Source organism: Paroedura picta, chromosome 2, assembly GCF_049243985.1.
Source record: "Paroedura picta isolate Pp20150507F chromosome 2, Ppicta_v3.0, whole genome shotgun sequence".
Lineage (NCBI taxonomy): Eukaryota > Metazoa > Chordata > Lepidosauria > Squamata > Gekkonidae > Paroedura > Paroedura picta.
In genome coordinates this window covers 47,276,641-47,289,866 of record NC_135370.1, presented here as the reverse complement: position 1 = coordinate 47,289,866, position 13,226 = coordinate 47,276,641, and the positions used below count along the sequence as shown (strand labels likewise).

The 13,226-nt window shown below is 42.9% G+C and overlaps 1 protein-coding gene across 9 annotated transcripts in view; it reads left to right on the top strand.

Annotated features, from left to right (window-relative positions):
• FMNL2 (formin like 2) overlaps window positions 1-13,226 on the top strand; it is a 254,925-nt gene that overhangs the window by 203,597 nt on the left and 38,102 nt on the right. For all 9 annotated transcript variants that reach the window (XM_077320026.1, XM_077320022.1, XM_077320023.1 and 6 more), the window contains exons 10-11: window positions 5,345-5,419; window positions 11,043-11,153. In XM_077320026.1, coding sequence (XP_077176141.1) covers window positions 5,345-5,419; window positions 11,043-11,153 — 186 coding nt within the window. The remainder of the gene's footprint in view (window positions 1-5,344; window positions 5,420-11,042; window positions 11,154-13,226) is intronic.

Genomic DNA, 13,226 nt, shown 5'->3' with positions numbered 1-13,226 from the left:
TTAGCCCCCGAATCTCTTGGAAAGATGGACTGAGATGCAGATTTATGTATCTTAATTAATAATCAGAACAAGAATTTATTGCAAACCAGAAGCCATGTATTTGTATTGGTCTCTACAGCTATTTTGTATTAAAAGCAACAGCAGAGTGTGTTGGAAAGCGTGAAGCAGTCCTTTTCCCTGGAGCAGTAATTTGTAGACTTTATATCTCTCTCGTTAAAGGGCAGAAAGTATTTTCAGCCTAGTAAACGCAAAACAACCATTTATTTAACCGGAAACTTGCAGGATAATGGGTCTTTCCCTCCCTTCAGCGATCATGTAATGCTGGTCTGCAAATACACACTGTAAAATAGAGCTATCCTGGAATGAAACTGGCTGATCACAGTAGGCCGTTGTAGTACAAGGAAAAAAGGAATCATTGTGGCTTCAGAGTAGAAGGGGCAAAGAAAGAAAGAACATGTTTAAGCTTCATTTCAGTGTTTTGATTTTAAACACGTAAACATATATGAAAGTAGGTCATATTTATGTCTGTTTGCTAGCTTCTGTCGGAAGCTGACTTTTCTGATAAATTCATTTTTTAAATATTATATCCACTGAATATTCTATAACTTTAAGGTTCAGCAAAATCCCAACACTGCAAGTAACAGTGGCCCTGTTGAAGCTCGTTTTTGAGCTTCCTCTCCTTGGACAATATACTGATTTTTTTGCCCCACAGGGTTTACGATTCCCAGTTTCACCTCACAACAGCCCTGTTAGGGAGCATGATGAACTCAGGGGCTCTGTTGGTGTGACTGAGGCGTGATGTGAACAGTAGACTCCTCAGTTTTTGTCTGATGCTTGAAGAACCACACCCTACGTAACACACACAGCATCTAACACATAGATTAAGGTGACCAGATTGTCCCACTTTTGGAGGGACATCTGGGGGCACCTGGCAAATTGTACTTATGTTGAAATTTAAAAATATATATTACAATACTATTTTTGCGTTCTATGTGTTCTATGAAATTTTTTGTTGCTCCATAGACCAAATTTTCAATCAAGACCCCCCCCTCAAGTCAGTGGTGTCCCGCTTTACCAATGTTATAATCTGGTCACTTTAACATAGATAGCATTGACCCTGTGGTCTGTGAAGTACTGCCGTGAAACCAGCGCTGTTGAAAAAGATGACCCACTTGGGAGACTCTTGAGTTAACCTCTTAATTTTATGATGAGACAGTTGCCCATCATTTTTTCTTTTTTTTCTGGGAGTAGAATCTTCCCAGCCAAGCTGCATGAGTGAAGGAGAATGACAAAATGGGATCGGGGATTTCACAGCATCTGTTAGCTAATATCTATATTTGGGACTAGTATCTGGGAGTTCCAGGCTGAAATCACTAGTCTGCTGTGGAGACTTGCTCGCAGCTTAATTCTGGCGAGAGCCAGCCGGTGTAGAGTTTAAGAGGGGTGGCTTCTAATCTGGCAAGCTGTGTTTTATTCCCCATTTCTCTACATGCAGCCAGCTGGGTGACCTTGAGCCAGTCACAACTCTCTCTGAGCTCTCTCAGTCCCACCCACCTCAATTAAAGGAAATTGTAAGTCGCTTCTTCTTCCTTCGGTAGGCTCCTTAGACCTCCAAAATGCTGATGCTGGAGGTCCTGGGAACTTAGTGGATCAAATCCCATACAGCGAGGAGTGTAACAGAATAAAAATTGCCCATCCCACCCTGACCATATGGGTCCCACTGCTTCCAGAATCAGCTTTTTTAGACATTTAAGGATTGCAGAAAGAGAGAGTACGTGGAGACAAGGATCTTCTCCTTAATAGAATGATCTCTAAGATGAGGTATTGTTTGTTCACTTCAGTATTTTCAGATACTCTTTTTACTAAACCCACATTCCTTCTCAGGATTTAACTAGATAGTAGGGTTGCCAAACTCTGGGTGAGGCCTGGATTTCTCCTAGAAATACAATATATTTCCAGGCTTCATAGATAAATTTACTTAGAGAAAATAGTAACTTTGGTGGATCAACTCTACAGCATCACATTCCTCCATCCTTAGAAGTTGTATTTCAACCCTACTTGATAGAGGTGTTTAAAAGTACAGCCCTGTGCAAGTACACAAAAAACATGTTAGTCAATTAACAAGTTTTAAAAAAAATATCCTGACTCCTGTGCTAGGGAAAACTGTGCTCCATTAACTGAATCAACTGAATTGTTTGATGCAGTGGTCCCCAACCTCCGGTCCAGGGACCGGTACCGGTCCATGGATCAGTTGGTACCGGGCCGTGGCTCCTCCTCGTCCTCCTCCCCGGCTGCTGCCTCAGGGGCTGCCTTGCCACTCTGCTGCCAGCTCACCTTTGGTGCTCTCCAGCGACCACCATGGCTAGGGCTCCCCCTTGGTGTGGCACTGCATAGCTGCTGCTGGCAGCGCCCCCGAGCGGGTGGTGGGAAGTCAGGGGCACTGGCGGGAAAGCAAGTGGAACAGGGGCTCAGGCAGCGGCGACATCCCTCGGTAAAAGACTCCCCCCCCCCGGGCTTCAGTAAAATTGTCAAGCATTGACTGGTCCCCGGTGATAAAAAGGTTGGGGACCACTGGTTTGATGTATGAATTTCTCTTGAAAATGTTTGTGACAAGTCTCTTAGATTACAGACTGCAAGACAATTTGCTTCCATTTTAGTCATCTCTTTTTGCTTATTTTCAGTGAAACCCAAATTTTTGCAAATTGGAACTTGTAATGCCCAACAACGCCTGGCTTGCAATAAATATACATTCATTTGAATTAATACTTTGCACAAGAACTTACTAGCTTTGCACAAGAACTTACTAGCTTGGACAAAGAACATTGGATCTTTGTAGGAAATCATCTATTTGCCTCAAAGTCACAATATCCATGATTAAGGACCTTAACAGTCAGTTCCCATATTACTTTATTTCACCGCATAATCTAAAGAGATTTCCTCTTAGCTATAAATTCTATTTGCATTGGAATTTACTGTTTTCATTCCATTGATGGGATTTATAACAAAATTAGTTGGGATCCAACTCATAGTCTTCTACATATATTTAGATATACCATAGCCTTTACATTAAAGGCCATCTGCAGCTTGGACCCTGCCTATTTGAGGGACCCTGCCTATTTGAGGGCCTCACCCACCTCACAGGGTGTCTGTTGTGGGGAGAGGAAAGGGAAGGTGACTGTAAGCCTCTTTGAGCCTCCTTCGGGTAGAGAAAAGCAGAACCAACTTCTTCTTCTTCTTCTTCTTCTTCTTCTTCTTCTTCTTCTTCTCCTCCTCCTCCTCCTCCTCCTCCTCCTCCTCCTCCTCCTCCTCCTCCTCCTCCTCCTCCTCCTCCTCCTCCTCCTCCTCCAGGGAGTCCTGGACCTCAGATTACAAGGGGTCCCTAAACTTGGTATAGTGGTCCCTGGTCCTAAAAAAGCATGCATGGCATCAACCTGGGCTGGGGCCTTTTTGGTCCTGGCCCCAACCTGGTGGAATGAGCTCCCGGGAGAGCTGAGGGCCCTGATAGAGCTATCAGTGTTCTGTAGGTCTTTGGTTGAGGTAAGGCCTAGGAACAATGAGGCCCTTCCTCAGGCTATGTGGTGACATCCACAGAATCCCGCCCATAGGTGGATGGTGGTGGGATTATGCTGCCAATCTTGGTTCAGGTTGCTTTTAATGTCCTGTCGGTATTGTTATGGGAATAGATGGGGTTTTATATTTTATGGGGATTTTATATTGTAACCCGCCACGAGTCTCTAGAGAATGGTGGGCTAAACATTAATAAATAATTAAATAAATGGTAAATTGACATGTTTGTAAGTCCATTTGGTAAAATACCGGGAGGGGGGGTGGGATGATATTTTTCAGTCGGAATGTTTAAAACCGTTGATCTGTTTAAATGTACCAGTTGGAAGCAGCAACACTTTGGAAACTATAAAGCATATGTCTGTTGATTAGAAGCCTTCACTCTTGGTAATGTTATTTCCTTGAAGCCACATTTGTCTTCTGTATTTTTTCCTACTTATGTTTTTAAATCTGCTCTGATTTTTTATATTACTCTTTTTCCTTCTTTTTTTTTGTTTCCAACACTGATTAATATTTTGGATTATAAAGATCAGTTGAGCAAGACAAAAAGGTGTTTTTTTATCATATGTCTAGCCTCTTACTTAGTTACAGTGGGAAGAAATTCTAGACAGGCCGCCTGTCATTTCAGCAGTTTGAGATGGCAGTTCCTCTAGTCACTTATTATAACATTCTCACAAGCTAGGAGTGCTGTATTTGTGCACGCTCACCCTGAAATACCATGTATTTCGTACTATCACTGACGGAAAATGGAAGATTTATACCCGTTACAGATATTCATGCCTGTTATGCTTGCTGACTGTTGTGACTGAAAATAAATTTCTGTACAGCTAGTCAGAGTATGATCTGTCTGCTATCAAGTTGCAGCCTGATGTTACACATTCAGTTATGTTTGATTCTGGCCTTTGTGATAAGTATCAATTTCTATGCCTTTCTATGAACCAGTCTGGGTTGTTTGTATTTAGACTGAAGATTGGGAAAGTTCTATCAAGCATCCATTGTTCCAGACATCCCAGATTCTCTTACTTTTGCCAGCCCATCCATCCATTTTGCCAGTCGATGCCTTTGCCAAGATTGTGTGCCAAGCCATGTTTCCTATGCAGTGCCATAAAATGTCTTAATTCAGAACTATAAGAAGCCAACTTGGTGTTGTGGTTAAGAGTGGTGGGGAAATTAATGAAGGTTCACGTTTGTTTCTGTGCCATAGAATGCACATACGTGGGTGAAACTGCTTAATGAAAAGGAACAGGTTTGTTAATATAACAGATGTTTCTAACATTCTTGCTTCTTGCACCTTTAAGAGCATCCTCTCACTCAGGAATTACGCTGGTGATCCTTTTCCTGGCAAAGATATAAACTTAACCTTAATTTTGTGCTGCTGTTATTTGCACTGGAACAAAAGGCCAGTAAAAACCCCCAAGGCTATAATACTGCAGTAGGATCTGCTGTTTTTCGTAACAGGATGCGAACGGAGAAGCAAACTGCTTGTGGTTTGCTTTCTAAATAGGATTTATTTTTCTCCTCAGGCCATCAATAAACAGTTATTATCTGCTGCGGTTATCATCTAATGACCATCTACTGTTAGTAAGCTGTTTCAAGAGTTATGCTAGCTCAGGGGTAGTCAAACTGCGGCCCTCCAGATATCCATAGACTACAATTCCCATGAGCCCCTGCCAGCGTTTGCTACCCCATCTAGCTGTTGTCGCCCTTCAACTATTGCCGTTCAAGAATGCAAAAGATTCGTATGGATTCACAGTAGACTTTCTGTGCTTTTCCTTCCCAGGTTTGTGGAGAAAAACAGCGGTTTGAGAAGCTAATGGAACATTTCCGAAATGAAGATAACAATATAGATTTCATGGTAGGCGTTATAAGTGTGGGGTTTGTTGCGCATTTCTGTACGTTTTCCTATATTAATTTGAAGAACTTGGATTATTTGAGGTATTCATTTCACTGATGAAGAAGAGTTTCAGGGTTTCTTGGAATGAGCCCACCTAAAGGCAAAAGTATTTAAAATTTCACAAAAAGGCAACAGCAGTCATCACAGGTAGTGCAGTCTGACATCTGAACAAGAGCAGGTTTGGTGCCAGTTCGGTGTAGTGGTTAGGAGTGCGGATTTCTAATCTGGCATGCCGGGTTCGATTCTGCGCTCCCCCACATGCAACCAGCTGGGTGACCTTGGGCTCGCCACGGCACCGATAAAACTGTTCTGACCGAGCAGGAATATCAGGGCTCTCTCAGCCTCACCCACCCCACAGGGTGTCTGTTGTGGGGAGAGGAATGGGACGGCGACTGTAAGCTGCTTTGAGCCTCCTTCGGGTAGGGAAAAGCGGCATATAAGAACCAACTCTTCTTCTTCTTCTAAAAGAGGGGGAAAAATTGGAAAGCACTAGAACGGAACCAGTGGTACATATGGACCTTTCCCCTCGTAGACCTGCATGAAATGGTCATCCACCACTTTAAATGGAGATGGAATAGCAAACAGTGATACTGGGAGTCAGAATATCTGCTCAGCAGTTCCAAACAAAGCCAAGACACTCATTCTAGGACATCTCTGTCTTCCTTCAATCATGCATATTTAAAATTGTTCATGATTACTGTAGAGCTTGTTGGAGTGAAATCAATGTTTTTCTGGCTCGCAATTTATACAGTGCTCATGAATAAACCAGTCATATGGAAAGGGGTAGGGGGAGCATCTAAGATGCCATTAATCCCTTAGTATAATTGACTGATCTTTCAGTCCAACAAAGGTTTTAGATTTGCATTGTTGCCTTTTAAATTTAGCATTAAGCCTGACATTGGATCCATATGAGAGGTATTTTTAGAATCCTGTTTCTACGTGTGATATCTACTCTCTCTGTCCACTGATTCTGGGCCACCTAGTATTATTCTAAAATGACACTGTCTTTATGTTGTGGTGGTATTTACTTCATGGGAAACCACCAATTTGCTGTAAGAAAGAGTCCAGTTGTTGCGATTTTCATAAATTCCAATTCTGGAATAGGAAATAAGGAATGCATATAATGCCTTCGGATTAAGCGTTACAAGGGATACAAACAATCTGGGGGAGATTTGCTTTAATGCTAGCTGAAGGAGAATTAAGTAAAATATGAACAATGTATGACTTGTGAATCGCAAAACAGATGAGGAAGTGGCATCCTTGCTGTTCTCCTTCTTGTTCTGTAGATAAATCTGACACTTCTAGTTCCATGAGTTCCTCAGCTGTCTTTTGCCAAATTATTTACTGATTCAACGACCCTTCTGAATGGCAAAATAGTAACAAAACAGATCGCTTCGGTTGCATGCTCCCTAGACCAAACTTGCTGATGTTATCAGTTTGCCATTTTTGATAGTGCTTTGGTATCACCACTGAACTGTCTGTGAAAGGGATTTCCAGAGGACTTCTTCGGGTCCTCCTCCAGATTTAAAGCTTAAGGAAGATACACCCCCACCCCCACCCCATTTCTAAGGTGATCCAAAAGGGAGTGAGTGGGTCCCTCACAGTCATTGCACCCTAGATCTTTCAGAAACTGCAGTCCTTTGAAATGGAAACAGAGTGTTAATACCAAGGATGGTAGCAGATTCATTCAGGTGATCTAAGGAGGCTGGCTCCAGCAAGTGCTCCTTAGTAGTTGAGTGAATTTTTAGACAGACAGGTTTGTTAACTTGGTGTCCCCAGCACTCCAATTAAAGAAAACACCAAGGGCAAGAAACTAAAAGATCTTTTTATTTGTTAGCTTCCTGCAGGAAAAGCAGTGATCCAAAAAGGCACAGAGTACGCAGGCTCTCTAAAACAAAGCATTTATACCTCTGATTACAGTCCGATCACATGGTCAGTTACATGGCAGCCTCCAGTTCAACCCTCAAAGTCTTCCCTCGCGATCCCCTGGTCATGTCATGCTCAGTTTTTGTGCTAGTGTGGGGGTGTACAGATGGTGCTGGAGGGTGTTGCTTTTATTTATGTAAATGATTAAAGTGCCTTCTGTTTGGTTACCTGTGGTCACTTAATTTGACATGAAACGCTACGTTAGAACTATGATTCTTTGACCTTTGGTGAGTTAGATACATTCAAATCTGTGTTAGTCACATAACTCGCTCTGAATACAATGGCCCTCTATAAGAATTGCAATTCAGAATGCATGAAGCAGATGGGAAAGTGTTCTTGTTCCAGGCTGTTCACAGCTGTACTGATAACCATTTCTTGAGTCTTAGCAGCAAATCAGACTGTGTCTCTCTCATGTGAATTTGCGTTCTGTTTAGAAAAGAGGTGAATTATAAAGCATATAAGTGAGGCTGTTTTGTAGATCCTTTTGTCACCCCAACAGAAGTGGTTGGTAGTATATGGAAATGGTCAGCCTTTTTGGAGTTCTAGTTGGATATGTTGTAGTAGTAACACCGTGGCATAGGCCATAGTGGCCTGTGTTGATATGCTAGGAATTCTAGTTGACCTGTGGTACTACTGTTAAGAAAAAATGCTAGAATGCCATCACAAGATAGTACATATGCACCTTTTGAAGGACATGGCCGATATCCATTCACGGTCATAAATGTGTTCAAAGTACCTGCTGCAGATTTCATGGTAGAATTATCTGATGGCCTGTCACAGACATACTGCTCTGGCCTAGTTGGGATGACGCTTCCGGCAACTTCTGCATCTGCTTATAAGGGGAAGTAAGAGATGAAGAACCCTGAGGGTATTTTTAACTTCTTTCAGAAGCTGTCTAGCATCGCATCTGGAATCAAGGGAGAGAAATGAGCAACATGTGGTCAGCTAACCAGACAGCTGTCCTTCTGTCAGGAGTAAAGCCTGCAAATTCAGATAGCATGCAGCAACATGAGTGTGAAAGAACTTTTACCATGGAAGGGGGAGGAGATGAAGGGGCGGATGTAGGTTGGAATTGGGTCCAGGAAGGCAAGTGGAAGTTCTGTCCCAGAGTAGTGGGTACACAGCAGCAGGTCCAAAAGCAGGAAAAAAGACACGGATAAAGGAAAGGACCCACAGCACAAATAGTGCAATTGGGGATTGGTGTCTTCCCCAAAGAGCAAGCTAATTGGTTCAGGGAAACAGATATTACTGTGAGTTCCAACTATTTGACCTTGGCAAAACCCTTTTGCCTTTCTCAGGAGTTGTTAGGAAACTGGGGACCAGTGGGATCTGAGCATCAAACATAGCCCTGCTGCATTTCATTCCAGGTGCTGCTGGGTGTGCGGAAAAATAAAGCCCGTCAGTCCTTAGGGCAAAGTCAAGTGCATGAACATCTGCAAACTCACAGACGCAATGTTTGCTAATATTCCTCTTTCAAGCCGCCAATGAGATGTGCCGCGCAACCCGCTAGGGAGTTAAGTCTCTAAAACTTGGGCACTTTTACAAATAAAATCGGCACCCTTGGTTTATCCCCTCCTCTTCAATGGTTAAAATACGATCATTGTGTAGAAGAAACTGTTGGGGATTAATGGCACATTGTTCCTCTGATCAGGTTCTTCTGTTGCCATCTGGTTCCAACTCAGTATGCATGTTGCTTGAAACAACATGCGGCAAATGCATTTCAGGAGGCTTGGGAAAGGAGGCAGGCTTTGCAGAGGGCCATTGCTTGGCTGTCAACCTCCAGTTAGAGCCTGAAGTTCTTCCACTTTTACAAGTGACCTCCAGATGATAGAGATCAGTTTCCCTGGAGGAAATGGCTTCTTTGAAGGATGAACTCTTTGGCATTATGCCATGCTGAGTTCCCTCCCCAAACCCCACTATTTCCAGATTCCACTCCCCCACACCTCCCAAAATCTCCAAGTATTTCTTAGCTCAGAGCTGGCAACCCGATTGTGGACCCATGGGCCATTTTCCAATACTGGTCATGTTTATCAGCATGATGGGGAAGAGATCAAACCAAGCTCTGTGATTCTTCCTGCAACATGACTAATGACACTGGAACATACATGCAGTGATAACTCTAGACCAGGGATAGTCAAACTGTGGCCCTCCAGATGTCCATGGACTACATTTCCCACGAGACCCTGCCAGCAAACGCAAATTCATGGGAATTTTAGTCCATGGACATCTGGAGGGCCGCAGTTTGACTACCCCTGCTCTAGACTGCTGACGTTAAACCTGGGGTACAGAATGTTTCCATCCAGCACTCCTGGAGTACGGAGGAAAAGAACATTTTAAAAGGAATTTTAGACATTCTTGCGACTGCCATTTTGAAATAATCCAGATATTTTAGTTTAAGGAAAACGGATTATTTTGCTTGAGTTCTGTTAAATGTGTCCACTGTTATTGTGGATGTGAGGATTAGTAACCATCATAACAACCATTTATTCAGTTCAGTCAGTATTTTTTCTTACTGCATTGCTGCGTTGGTTTGTATCAATCAGCGTTCTGACGTGTAGGAGTACAGCGGAGAGTTTGGCGAAGTAGCCACTTGACTGAAGGAAACTTGAAAGTCTTGTCAGAGCTGCATTTTATGCACCAGCTAAATTGTAGTCCTGGGCCTCAGATGACAAGAGGTCCCTAAACTTGGTGTAGTGGTTAAGAGCAGTGGCCTCTAATCTGGAGAACCGGGTTTCATTCCCCACACCTGCACATGCAGCCAGCTGGGTGAGCTTGAGCCATGCAGTTCTTTCTGAGTTCTCCCAACCTCACTTACTTCTCTTGGTGTCTGATGTGGGGAGAGAAAGGATAGAGGATTATAAACTGCTGTGAGAGTCCCTTGGGTAGTAAAAAGCAGGATACAAAATTACTAAGCTTTACTAAGTTACTGTGTTTAGTAAGGTTGTGGACATCTTAAACTTGACCTAGCTAGGGCCTAAGCATATCTAAATCCGAACTGGAGACTTTCTTCACAGTTTATTAAGAAAAGGAATGACAAAATTTGTGATGTAGGGTAAAGCCTTCCAGTCAATCTTGACTTTATTCCAAGAAATGGGGGGTGGGGGGGAGGCTGTGTGGGTAAATTCTTTCCAAAAGCCGTGTTTTTTTGCCCTGCATATTTCCACTGCCTTCCCCACCTCAGTTTTTTTGATAGATGAAATCTAGGGTAGCCAAGCTGTCCTATGCAACAGGTAGGAGGTTCATGGACAGGGACATGGAAGGGACGTATGTGTCCCCAGGTCACCTCTGATGGAAACCCTGAAGTGACATTGGATAGTTCTAGGAATGGCTTGAGATGGTATCATTTTGCCTTAGAGTTCTGGCAATTCCTAGAACCACTTGATATCGCTATGGCACTGCCGTTTTTTAAACATTATTTTTCAAAGAAAGCTGCTTTAAGTGGGCGGCTTGGCAGCCGTAGCCAGATGTTCTGAAAATTTCAGGCTCCGAAGATTCTGTGTCCAGCACCATGTTCTATACCTGCACAATATACAGAATTGTTGTTGTTTAATAAGGCAGACACCCTTGTGACAACTCATTTGTTCCTGCGCAAAAGACAGAAAATGCCTCTATTGCATGTATTATCAGTTTCCATTTTGTGACAAATGTTCCTTTGCAGGTGGCATGTATGCAGTTCATCAACATAGTGGTTCACTCAGTGGAAGACATGAATTTCAGAGTTCACCTCCAATACGAATTTACAAAACTGGGCCTGGATGAATATCTAGATGTGAGTATAACCAACTCATCTCCAACTCCTAAGCATAGTGTTTGAGTTTTGTGCTAGGACTTGATTCTGCAGGTAATTTATTTGCCCCGTGTTCCTTATTTAACAAGAACCGGCAGTGTGTGTGTGTGTGTTTATTGTATTTTTTAGCAATCGCATAACATTAGCCCTACTAAACAAAACCATATAAGGACCCCCCTCAAAAAATGACACAGTGGAATCATCACTGCAGTCATACCTAAAACCAATCTGGGATAAGTTTGAAGAATGAAGGTTTTTCTCTCTCTTCTTTTATAAAAAAGTGAGCCTTTCCATCATTTTAATCACAAGCCATTGCTCTGTTGCATGCCATGGACGACTACTCAGCTAGGCCTGTGGTCTGCATTGGTGGATTTTGGATGCGGCTGCAAGACAGTGCAGGTCTGCGGGGGGGGGGGGGGGGGAGAGGCAAAATCCCTTTTGCTTTGCATTTGGTAATCAATGACCACCCGCCTCTTGGTGCCAGGATAAGTGAATGGAACCAGATGCTACATAGGCTTCTGGTGCACTGACCTTTGCTCTTGCAAAATGCTTCTGCTAAGTGTACCTCCCTAACGCTACTCTGACCTCGCTGCAAAGGCAGCTGGATCTATTTCAGGCGTTTTGGCAGCCGATACTCAGCTCCCCCCCCCCCCTTCCTTGATCCTATTGAGTCAGTGTAGTGACGCATTGCTCAGACTACAGCTGTGCAGACTTGTGAGGGTTTTATTCATCCTGTGTCTCCGTCATTCAGTCACGGGAACCATCAGACACGATTGCCTTCTTGGCAGTGCAGATTTAACCGCAGCTGTGAAGAGGGAATGAACTAATGATTACATGGGTATAACTAAGAGAAAACTACAATTACAGGGGAGAAGAGGAAACCTCAAATTCTCACTGGAAGTCTTCCGTTTGTTTTGTAATGAGCATTTTACTCACTTTGGTTTCCTTGTTTCATGCCCGCATCTCTGTCTGTCTGTCTCTCTCTTCATGATGTGAATATTTAGAAATATAATTTACAAAGAGTTAAGGACTCACACCTGCAAATGTATTGGATTATATTATTTATTCAATTTTTAACTGCCCCTCTTTGCCTAGCCATCTTATGGTGGTTTACAACAATTAGGAGGCACAATGAGCATTAAAACAATAATAGAATTAACATTTAATAACCTTTAGAAAGCCTTTAAAAGATTCTTATTCACTGTAGTTGCCAGTCTTTGCCATTAGACTAGCCCTGTTCCCTTCTCCATTCCAGGAAGGGAATTCTGCGGAGAAGGGCCCTTTCGGGAGGAGATGTAAGCCTCTTTGAAAGCGATCCTGAGCCGGTCTGCTCAGAATCCTGCCCTTGCCTGTTCAGTGCAGCTTACTCACAGGAAAGCTTTCTTAGGATTGCACTGTTTGAGTCCCCATTGGGAAGAAAAAGCCCACTACGGATAGATAAATCAAATGTGAATTTTGAAAAGAAAAAAAAAGTTGTAGAAAACTTGCTGAGAACAAAAAGGGTTCAAATGTTCCAGGCCGAAGCACAGATTACTCTATTGCTGGATAAGGAAACTGATTACCCAGTCAGTTGTAAACTTATTGAATAGTGGCAGGGCAGGGTTTTTTAAAAACATTCAATTCCATGAAGTTCTTTAGCTTTTGGGGGGTGGGGTAAAGAGTTGGGAGACGACTTTAAAAACAAAGCTATTTTGCTGATAAGTCATAACCAATGATTTTTTTCTTCCTTCACACGCAGTTGGGATTGACTGGCAGTATGATCCTGTCCCTAGACCAGGTGGGGCAGGTGGTCTGTTGTGGGGAGAGGAAAGGTAGACTACTAGAAGCCCCTTTGAGACTCCTTTGGGAAGCAAAAATCAGGGTACAAAACCCCAGCTCTTCTTCTTATTTGGATTGTCTTTCAATATCTACTGGATGTGGAACATAGCTTAGAAAACCGTTTTAAAATATTCTTTGGGGCTGTAGGGGAGAACTTCTCAATTTAGAATGTTTCAGTAACAACGTATCATTAGTGTCACTCCTTGTTGAAGGTTCCTTTATTTGTGTCAGATTTAT